The 11,272-nt window shown below is 39.1% G+C and overlaps 1 protein-coding gene across 1 annotated transcript; it reads left to right on the forward strand.

The window, feature by feature from the left end:
• The first annotated feature begins 1,146 nt into the window (after nt 1–1,146).
• On the forward strand, nt 1,147–7,511 carry LOC116211598 (phenylalanine--tRNA ligase beta subunit, cytoplasmic). Its single transcript, XM_031546048.1, has 19 exons — nt 1,147–1,303; nt 1,413–1,468; nt 1,573–1,685; nt 2,077–2,206; nt 2,293–2,408; nt 2,696–2,762; nt 3,314–3,355; nt 3,463–3,504; nt 3,721–3,797; nt 4,316–4,442; nt 4,526–4,693; nt 5,292–5,420; nt 5,512–5,613; nt 5,724–5,858; nt 6,038–6,112; nt 6,315–6,422; nt 6,525–6,620; nt 6,714–6,797; nt 6,968–7,511. Exons 1-19 carry the CDS (start codon nt 1,246–1,248, stop codon nt 7,034–7,036), a joined length of 1,794 nt encoding a protein of 597 aa, XP_031401908.1. The 5' UTR covers nt 1,147–1,245; the 3' UTR covers nt 7,037–7,511.
• The last annotated feature ends 3,761 nt before the right edge of the window (nt 7,512–11,272 follow it).

Consider the following 11,272-nt stretch of genomic DNA (forward strand, 5'->3'; position numbering starts at 1 on the left):
TTAGTGAAACATAGAAGGAGATAGATGAGCGGATTGCCAACAATAACAAATGACAGGAAAAATTGATCATGTTGAATATGTACAACGACAGGAAAAATTGATCATCTTGGAATATACACAACTACATAGATGGTGTAACTATCTTGGAAAAAAAACTACATGGAGGATGTGATATCCACTACATTAAATTAAACATTCAAAATAGATTTGTTGTCCAGAAAAAATAAAAGAAAAGGAAAAAATCTAGTAGGTTTGTTGCAACACCTATGACTTTTTTCTTTTCTTCATTTCGCTATATTTTAAGATTTCACAGCAAACTTTCATTGTTTTTCATTTTTATCCCGTCTTTGTTTTCTTTTTAAATATTATGAAAGAACTCCAAAATTAGCATGTATTAACTATCTAGAGACAGATCTGTTCCAGTATCATTGAGGCGCGGTCTCTTTTTTCCCATTGCAATTTATTCCTTTTGTTTGGACAGGTATAGGTATTAATATCTGGAAGGCAATGCATCAATGATTTGAATTGTTAAACAAATACTCGAGGTTGCTTTCGTGTCTAGAAGCAAACTCAATTCTAGATTTAGTAGTCCAATTCATTACAGTAATGCCTTCAAAATTTTTAATAGTTGCACCCATCCGAATATAAAAGCCTAATAATTGCTACATGACCTATTAAAATTTGTAACGCATTACCTTGCAGTTACGTAATTGTTACTAGCCCTCATGCACACATTCCGCGCGTGCTCAATTGCTTCCGAGGGTGGGGGCATACTCAATTTACGGTTTAACATTCTAAATGAGGGCAACACTACCTTTGCCATTCAAATACCTACACCCGTCTACAAATTCCTAAATATTTGCTAGGCAAAACCGCGACCTGCACAGGTATTGAGAGGGGTTTAGGTATTTAAATGCGAAAGTTAGTGTTCCCCTCATTTAGAATGTTAAAACCATATATTGAGTATGCCCCCACGCTCGAAAGCAACGTTTGCGTGAAGGCTAGTAGTATATTAAACAAATGACTGGGGCATTGTGAAGATGACGCGGGCCATAACTGGGCCAGGCTTGTCCGCTTTTTTGGGCCGGGCTTGTTCATGGAAACCTGACGAGGCCCATCGAACTCCTCCCCGTATCTTTATCGTGTGTTCCAACGCGGCGAAGTCACGCACGATCGAATATCTCCCGGAGACCCTTTCTCCAGTTCCACTCGATCTGCTCTCCTGAATCTCCGCTAGCACCGGCGATGCCGACGGTGAGCGTGGGGCGGGACCGCCTCTTCGCCGCTCTCAGAAGGACCTACAGTGAGTGTTCCTCCTCTGCCCTGACCCCCTGCCTGACCCGCCCTCGCTCCATGTCCTTCACCTTCTTCGTGTTCTCATTTTTTATTTTCGTTTCGCTGAATCGTGGCAGCGCGAGAGGAGTTCGAGGACTTGTGTTTCAGCTTCGGGATTGAGCTAGACGATGTGGTGAGTGGCGACTTTGTGTGCTGCCGCTGTCTGTTTTCATTTCTGTCATCGAAGGATTTGGATTGTTTGAAAGCTCATGAGTCTCAGCTTGCTTTTTGTGTCAGACGTCGGAGAAAGAAATCATCAAAAAGGAGAGGCACCTTGAAGAAGAAGAAGAAGCAGAAGAACCGGTCGCCAGTAAGGAAGTTATCTACAAGATCGAAGTCCCTGCTAATCGGTATCTACACTACCACTTTTTTTGTTTGTCTGCAAATTGATTGATTAATGTTGGTGTGTGTCGGAATTTGGACGTTGCTAAGAATTAACCATTACACTTCTACTGTTATCGAGCGAGCTGTTATTTATCGTTTGCTCAGCAGAAGCTTCAATTGAGATAGTTATATATCAAAGTTACAATTACAGATGTATCATCTTACAGTCTCCGATTCAGTCAGTTTTGACAATTCGTTCAGTTACTGCTTAAGAGATAGACAATGTAGAGGTTTTTGATTTCCTCTATGACGACTAGGGCAACTCCTTGATTGTCAAGAAGAGCTGCTTTGTTCATCTGTTAAAGAAACGACCCTTTTGAGTAGTGAAATGATGATGCTGTTTTGATTTATGAACAGATATGATTTGCTTTGCCTCGAAGGGATTGCTCAGGCCCTCCAAATATTTAATAGGCAGGAGGAAGTACCAAATTATACCGTCGCCGCGATTCCCAAGGAATCAATGCTCAGAATGCATGTCAGAGCAGAGGTACTTGACTTCGACTTCATACCTTCTCGTCTTTGGCTTGATTGCTCTCTAATTTGCTTAACCACTTATGGATTTTCCTTCTACAGACATCACAGATTCGTCCATATATCGTTTGTGCTGTCTTGAGGGGCATAACTTTTGATGAAGCAAGTTACAATAGTTTCATTGATCTTCAAGACAAGCTCCATCAGAATATCTGCAGGTAACCTAACTGACTTTTGACATAATATGAAGTATGTCTTCCGAGATAGGCTAGCTAACATGCATCTCATTTCCCGGGTAGAGATTATCCACACATCTTGCGCAATATTCGAATCAGTTTGTCGTGTAACTTTGTATGTATCTCAATGAAACTGTGGGGATATTGCCAGTAAATTTATGTTAGTTATAATTGTCATTCTTCATTGCTTGGTTTTCTTACAGGCTCCTTTTGTTGTGACTTCATGATTTTCATTATTTGAGTTACTGCTGACAATCTCTTCGTTTTAGGCGGAGAACGCTTGTTGCAGTTGGGACTCATGACTTGGATACACTGGAGGGCCCTTTCACATATGAGGTCTGCTTCTAAAGTCCCCACTCTCTTGCTTGCAGTAGCTAGAAATTAAGTTCAGTTTGATCAATGATGTCTATACTATACATGCTACCTGACCCTCTGCTTCCTTGGTTCGGGCTGGAGCACCTTAAAAGAATTTTATTGGCTTGAATTGATTTTGGATGAACTGATCTGTTCGTGTTGATAGATTTTACTTCTCTCCGTTTAAATTAAATATTAGGCTTAACAAATTGTTTGTGGCAATATAAAAATGTGCGCTGAGAAAGTTGTCTGGTTTGCTATGTCTGTTTAGTTGCTACAGAATCAGTCTTTTATTATGATTCCTGGATATATTTGTGGCGTGAAAATATAAGTTTAGTCTTTGAAAAAGTGGCTATACATATACACATTATAAAAAATAATGAAAAGGCAGTTATTGGTCTCCTCAAAAGAAATTACCTGCAGAGTCGAATGACTTGAGAACTGCTGTCTTCTCATTACAGAAATTACCTGCAAGAATCAAATGACTTGAGAACGGTCTTCTCATTGCTAACTTAAATTATTTATTTATGTAGGCATTGCCGCCTCCAAGTATAAATTTCGTGCCCCTTAAACAGGTATTTTGTTTTAATTCATTTGTTATTTGATATTTTCGTTAGCATTTGGGCGCTGTTTCTGTGTATCAGTTGCATGTTTGCTGACCTATGTTAATTTCTCGGTTTAGGTGAAAAACTTCAGAGCTGATGAGTTGATGGAGTTTTACAAAGTGAGTACAGAAATTTCTTTTCTATTATAGTATACTTAGGTTGATTATTATGACTTGGCCCTCTAGTATTAGAGGGCTTGATTTTTGCTGCATGCATTATTTCCTCTGCTACATGAGCTGGGGCAGCTTAGATTACTTATCAGGTTCATGAAGTGTGTGCATGGTATATTGGATAATTATATTATTTAAGGTTTGTTTAATTTTTATATTTTGCAGTCAGATTTGAAATTGAAGAAGTTCTTGCACATTATCGAGAACTCTCCTGTGTTCCCTGTCTTGTATGATAGCAGAAGGTATGTTCCGCTCTTTCTTTTTTTTTTTTTTCTTTTTCATTTTCTGCATCTTAATGCGATATGGCTGCTCATGTTTTTCCCTGTAATCAGTAATTAGTATAGTACCTCTGTTCTGCTCATTTTTGATATATTGATTGATGTGCTTATCACGTGTGTAGCTAAGTAACAGGTCATCAGTTCTTGTGAATATGTTTCCATCATAGTGCGACTTATTACTCTTTCAAGCTAAGAAAAGAATCCATTTGCTTGTACTTTGTGGTTTTTATAACCTAATATACATTTCTAGGATATTGCTTTCCTTAAATAATGTTCAGATCCTGTAGCTTGTACTTCCTCCGATGCTGGACAGGACAGGAGAACCCTTTTCTCCCATACCATCTCTTAGCATTAGCTGAGTTGTGCAGACTGAAACATGGATTGTATTTACATTTTTGTGTCCCTTTCCTTTGCGCTTCTGCGATAAAGTTTTATCATAGTGCATTCGGACATGTTATCATGAATGATGCTTTTCTCTGCAGAACTGTACTGTCTTTGCCCCCAGTTATAAATGGTGCTCATTCAGCTATAACTTTGAAGACGAAAAATGTGTTCATTGAATGTACAGCCACTGACTTGAGGAAGGCCAATATTGTTTTAAACACACTGGTGAAGACTACTTTCTTTCGTTGAACATATTTCCTTTTCTTGCTGTTATAAGTTGGCAATATCATGTTCTTTTGTTATTTTAGGTGACGGCCTTTTCAACATATTGCGAAAGGAAGTTCGAAGTTGAACCAGTTGAAGTGATATATGCCGATGGCAAGTCATACATTTGCCCTGATCTCTCAATTTACAGGATGGATGTCCCTGTATCTTATATCACAGATTCAATTGGAGTTTCTTTGGAGGCTGAGGAGGTATTATAACCTGTCATTTTCTCCGTTGAGCTTTCTCAAGTGATCTGGTGAAACATGTGAAGTGTATGGCTATGCCAATAATTACCGTTTCACAGGGGCACTGGAGCAGGCTAACATGAGACAAGTAATCCTCTTTGAAGAGATAGGTCCCAAGTTAGGATACAATTTTACAAATTTACAATGCCGTCGTACAAATACTTAGGGCCTGTTTGGTTTCATGATCAGATTTTAGAATCATGATTTTGATTTTAACTCTACCCACTACACAACAAAAACACACGTTTCCCAAGTCAAATTTATAATACCATCTCATTTGTCTTTTTCCACAATCAAAATCAAAATCAAAATCAAAATCAAAATCAAAATCATATTTACTTTAACTCTAAAACCAAACGCCCCCTTAAATTCCATAAGATTGGTTCATTTTCATCTTGGATCTCTAATTTTAGCTGTGGGATATATCATGGTGTGAAACTTTATTTAATTTGTGTATCTTCTTTTCTTTTTTATGTTAAATGTTGAATTCTCATTTATGATGTTTATTCACTGTATTTCGGTTGTTTATATGTTAACCAGAGTAACTCGTCTTTAAGCTCAGGTCACGAGTCTGCTTCAGCGCATGCAATTGAGTGCTGAGGAGTCGGTGTCCCCTGATGGAAAAAGCAAGATCACTGTATCTATACCCCCAACAAGAAGTGACGTGCTCCATCCATGTGATGTTATGGAGGTAATGCTGCAACACATATTTTTAGGTGCTAATGCGATACGGCATATAACTTCATAATTTTAGTCATTGCATAAATCTTTTTGCTGTCAAGGATGTTGCAATTGCCTATGGATACAATAATATTCCGAAGAGAAAGCCAGCATCTCTGAAGCCCCTGCCCTTGAATCAGCTCAGTGATCTCATCAGATTGGAGGTATGAAAACTAGGTAAAAATTTCTGTGGTTACATTCTGCTTGTCAGGGACGTCATTTGGTCGAAAGCTGATTTTATGTCTGTTGTTGGGTCACCCTACTTGCTTGTTAGATTGCGACAAATGGTTTTACTGAGGTCTTGACATGGATATTATGCTCGTACAAAGAAAATTTTGATATGTTGAACCGGAAGGATGACAAATCAACAGCAGTTATCATTGGAAATCCTCGCTCCGCTGATTTTGAGGTTCGTAAAGTTCTCTGCCACATGTTCTGGCTGTGTTTCCTTTTTTTTTTTTTTAATGCATTATGCTGTGACTACTGCATATATTCCCCAATCTCTCTCTCTCTCTCTCTCTCTCCCTCTCTCTCTCTCTCTCTCGATACTCCCTTCCTCTCCCTTGAAGCTGGTGGCTTTAATTACAGGTTGTTCGGACTAGTCTTATGCCAGGGATACTGAAAACTGTAGGACAAAACAAAGACCACCCCAAGCCTATTAAGGTACATTTTACTTCCGGTCTCTCTCTCTCTGTCTTTGTGTAAGGTATCTTCAACTTAAGGTCAATGGCCTCTGTGCTGGAAAAACTATTTTGGCTGTCCAGTACCATTCAAGATGTCAGTTGATTTTGTGGTGGGAATAGTCCCCTTTATCTATTTTATCTGCATCTTTAAAATTTTTAACTCATTTTGTTCTTCATTCAAGATATTTGAAGTGGGTGATGTAACACTGCTGGATGACTCGAAAGATGTGGGTGCAACAAATCGACGTCAACTTGCTGCACTATATTGTGGCACCAACTCAGGATTTGAGGTACCGAACTGCATAACTTTTCTCTAGTGCGTAACTTGAGGAACTTCTGTGTTAGCACTTATGATTTTGATGAAATGTTCTTCACTATCCTTCAATTGGCAGTTGATTCATGGCCTGGTGGACAGAATCATGGAAGTGATTGGGACTCCTTTTGTCACTGTTGGTGACGACTCTGGTTATTATATCCAGCTCTCAGATGTAAGTTCGACTCGTCGAGTTCTTGGATATTTCCTGTAAAGTTGTGTGTGATATATCAGTGACTCACATGGTTCGTATATCGTCTTACAAAAGGAGCCCGAGTTTCTTCCTGGAAGGCAAGCTAGCATCATTTACAAAGGGAAGCACTTTGGGAATTTTGGCATCGTTCATCCTGAGGTAATCTAGCTAATTCCTTGTGATGATATTGTTCAATTAATTTGGAGTGTGCACAGTTTAATACTCTTTGCTGAGATATTGGATATTGATTGAGCTTGTCCATGTTGCCCTGGTGTGCAACATTTCACCTGTTAACACTGAGCGGCTCTTGTACATTGACTTCTTCACAGGTCTTGAACAATTTTGATATTCCAGATCCATGCTCCTTTGTGGAACTGAATATCGAGAGTTTTCTGTAGCTAGGATTCTTAAGCGGTTAAAGTTTCAACTTCTCTCCGTTGGTAGATGGGCCATGTTCTCTACTTTACCCTCTATAAATGCATACCATTTGTTCCTTTTCATATCTCGTCCTGTTTCAGATTGAGATTACTTTAGTCAGACCTATTAGGTTTGCAGCTATATGAAGACTATGGGCTCCAATTTGACTGAGACTTTGTTTTGAAAAAGTTCATTCTCGAGTTCAGAGTAAGATTCTGTTTTGACAGCAGGAGTTTGTCCGGGCTGTGTTACATTTTCCTCTGGGGTTTGATGTTGGTTGCTGCCTGCATCGGGTCATCGTATCAATCTATTGTACTCAGTCTTGATTACTTTCAGCATAACCTTTTAGGGTTTGTAGCTTGGAGAAAACTCAGGCCCGACATTTATAACTGCACGGGCTAGGTTTGCCCCCGTGGTTGGATCTTGTTTATGGAAACCCGATTGAATTCATGGATTGCCAAAGTTTGTCCAGATTTGTACGGTACCATCCCTCAGTGTGGGCTTAATTTTCGGCTGTAGCCACGGGCTGGCTAGGATTAGATGCCCAAGGACCATCAGTATGTAGGATTGGTGCTTGTTGGTCACCCCACTATTTCCCGTATGCCCAACGAGGGAAGCAAGACCATTTCGGATGCAACATTCTCCGCCCCATCCCGAGACTTCACAGCTCTTGGAAGGAGCTACAGTGCGCCTCCTCGACCCTTGACCAAATGGGATCCAAAGGTTGGGCTTGTTTGATTTCAAAAAATTTTTAACTCTACTTATTTTCAATTTAACAATATAATTATTATTTTTTTATTTTTTTTATTTTTTAATATTAAATTCTCTCAATTATTCATTATTTTTTTTATAATTTAACAACACAATTATTACTTTCTTTTAATTATTCATTTCTTTTTTACATTTTTCTCGTAATTCAACAACACTATTGTTACAAGTCAATTAAAATCAAAACTCGACTCTAAAACCAAACACAACTTAAAATAGCAAAATAATATATATGAAAAGGTTCTCTTACAAAATTATTGGACATGTAGCTCGATCTGGTCTATGAAGTAGGAGATGAGGCAGGGAAATGGGGTATATGTTTTGTATCTCGTTCTCGATTAGCCATGATTCTGTCTGCCAAGTACCATTTTCGCCAAATATTGACCGGCTGTTTAATTGACGAGAAACCATACGGAGATAACTCCTTATTATCCCTATCATTTTATTATGTTGCACGGGAAGGATAGGATTATTGCATTCGAAATCCGTTTTTTTTTTCTGTTTTTGCAATTGTGCATATGTAACAGCGTAGTGCCAGGGGTCTGCATGTTATGAATATTTATAATGAAATTTATATAATCCTGCGTGATCGAGCTCTATTTCTTGACCTGTTGATTGATGATTTTATTAAGAAGAGGCATGTAAATTTTTAATAGGTACACATGATAGGGATGTGATGTGTAATCAACATGCCCTATCCTTCTCATATAGCGGCATGTGCTGTATGTTCTTTTGCTGGACAAAAAATAAAAAATAAAAGAACAAATACATTTCACGCGGATATTACGCTATAAACTAATACATTATTGTCCTAGGTGTGGATACTTATTAATTCGTAATTTATCAAAACAAATATATACACATGTATATATGATCATTACGATTAAAAGGAGGAGAAAAATAAGAATGCCCCTTTTCGTGCGTAAGTTCCACATTATTGAGAAAATTAGGATTGCTGGATAAGAATTTATAGTCAGAGGACTGAATAACACTTTCGTTCAAAAGATAGGCTTTGGAAAATAATTTAAGAACTAGGATAAATTTTGAATGTTATTTTCTTATGTTTTTGGGACTATAAAACAACCAGGATAGTACGCTATATATATATATATATATATATATATTTATTTATTTAAATATAAATATAACAGGCGTAGAAACAACTTTTCGAATTACACAAGGTATTTGAAGCACTTATAATTTAAAAATGCATCGTGACCATAAGCATAATCACGCACGATCCTCTGTTATATGGTATACCTGTATATATATATATATATATATATATATATATAACACGTTATGTGATCACTCTATCAAATTAATACAACTGGCACATTGCTTATCTATATTATATATATATATATATATTTATATTTGTTTATACCCATTTTTTAACCCGACAGTAATTACGGGGCCCGTGAGGTACGTGACTTAAGATTGAAACTTTTGGTCGAATTTGGGCTTAATTAGAGGTCCACGACACGACCCATTGGACGCACAAGGGGGCTCGTGTAAAGACATCACATGATCGAGCACTTGATGACCCGACTGAAGGATCTACAGCATTACCTAATCCGAATAGCCGTTGGTGGATTGGTTATTCGATAAGGAGGTTATGGTAACTTCTAGCTGGGCTGATCTGTTCGGATTAAATGAGAGTTTCAGCTAGCAGCTTTCACAAGGATCCCGATTCTTTCCAAGATGAGATGGATACACGAACCTAGACATAATATGGGAAGGATGACAATCCTACATGGCTGCTAGGAATTATTTCCTTGTCGAGTCAAATCTGACATGGAAATAGCCGGGACACGCAAGGGAAGGAGCTCGCGTAAGGAAATTGACTCGATTCTTTTCTAGATGGGCTAGATGTGCGTGCAAGGCAAGAGAAGCACAACCAGTGCCCTTACTCAATGTCCAGAGGTGTTTCTTTGGACAAAGGATTGCATTTCGTGGAGATTTCTTGGAGATTCGACAAGAAGAGTGTCTTAACTTGGCAATTTTCATATCTTGGCTAGATATAATATTTATGTTTCCTAGTTTAGCTATCTTTACATTCATCTATCCTTATTTTTCTGCACTTTTAATGCCTATTGCACTTCAATGTCTATCATTCCTACAACCGCTCTTCAATATCTAACATTTCCGCACTTTACCTTTTCCGCAAGCGCACTTACATATCTTTTTTCACACACTTATCTTTTCCCGCACAATTTACCCCAAAATGCAATCGCTTTTCAGAGCACCTCGTCGCCCATCAGCTTTACCACTTCTACCCATCTCGAGGTTCCCGGCCTAAGAATGGCCTCCATCAAGTCAAGGATTCCGGCCACGACTCTTTCTTTTCGGCTATCCTATAGTCGAGACCCGCCAAACAAGGACCTTTCGGGGATCCGTGATCGGTTTTAGATAGTGACTTCACCTTCCGGTTGCCTCCAACTTAGACCCACCTACAAGGAGGCGTTCCACGAGTTACGACTTCCTAGCCGAAACTCATCCTTTTCGGCTACATTAGCCAAGACAAATTCTTCACGGGCCTTCCCTAGGCCGTGACCACTATTCACTAGACTGGTTCTTGAGCTGTCACCGTAAGATCAAATTCTAAGCCGTCTTATAAATATTGGGCAATATATCGCACACACGTTTGGGAGAACCGAAAAAGCTTAACCCTCGAAATTGTGACATCGTCTGCGCCATTTGTACAACCTTCCGACTAACATCAACAATGAAAACCCAATCGCCGACTATTCCTATGGACCCCAGGAACAATGGTGCAACGCTTTAGCCCGATGTGGACGGTTGGTGCTTTTGCCCTCATTCACATCTTGGACTGCGCCTTGGCATGCCTGGCAACATAAACGCCACACGTCAACTGGAGAGCGAATCGCGAATTTCAAGCGAAACAACGTTCTAGCGCACCCTGTAGGACCCACCGTGCAATGATCTTGTGCCTCTATCGATCTATCTTGCAATATGTGTGCAGCTCTTCTCGAGGACACAGTCAAACACCACATGACTAATTCATAATATTAAAAAAGATTTAGCCCACGACAAACAGCTGAGCAACACACGGCTGGTGATAGTTCAAACCATATACTGTGTAGAAATCACAAGTGAAGAAATTAGTTCAGTTGAACTAGAGATATGCAATCCAGCCAACCTTGGCCAATTTAGGCCAATTGGAATTATTCAGTGTATCCATATGGGTACTCTTCTTACGAACCGCCATGCCATGCATTAACGACCTCCTTTTCTTCTTTAGTGTACAACATGCTCGAGCCACAAGCTACCTACTCACAGCCGGCTCCTTTCATATTTCAACCAACGGCCAAGCTGGTAGAAGAAATTCCGTCGTTGTCATTCCATTATGACAATATTCGGTCACAAGAGCAAACGGTATCGTTCTTAGCATTGCAAGGAAGCCAAAACATCAGTCAAATGAACTC

Source organism: Punica granatum, chromosome 6 (genome assembly GCF_007655135.1).
Source record: "Punica granatum isolate Tunisia-2019 chromosome 6, ASM765513v2, whole genome shotgun sequence".
Lineage (NCBI taxonomy): Eukaryota > Viridiplantae > Streptophyta > Magnoliopsida > Myrtales > Lythraceae > Punica > Punica granatum.

What these genes read in the sequence shown, in the direction of transcription:
- LOC116211598 (XM_031546048.1), top strand. Translation starts at nt 1,246, where the DNA reads ATGCCGACGGTGAGCGTGGGGCGGGACCGCCTCTTCGCCGCTCTCAGA. An exon ending in ATCGAAGTCCCTGCTAATCG is followed by an intron (nt 1,686 to 2,076) that starts GTATCTACACTA and finishes ATTTATGAACAG; the next exon opens with ATATGATTTGCTTTGCCTCG. An exon ending in ATTATATCCAGCTCTCAGAT is followed by an intron (nt 6,621 to 6,713) that starts GTAAGTTCGACT and finishes GTCTTACAAAAG; the next exon opens with GAGCCCGAGTTTCTTCCTGG.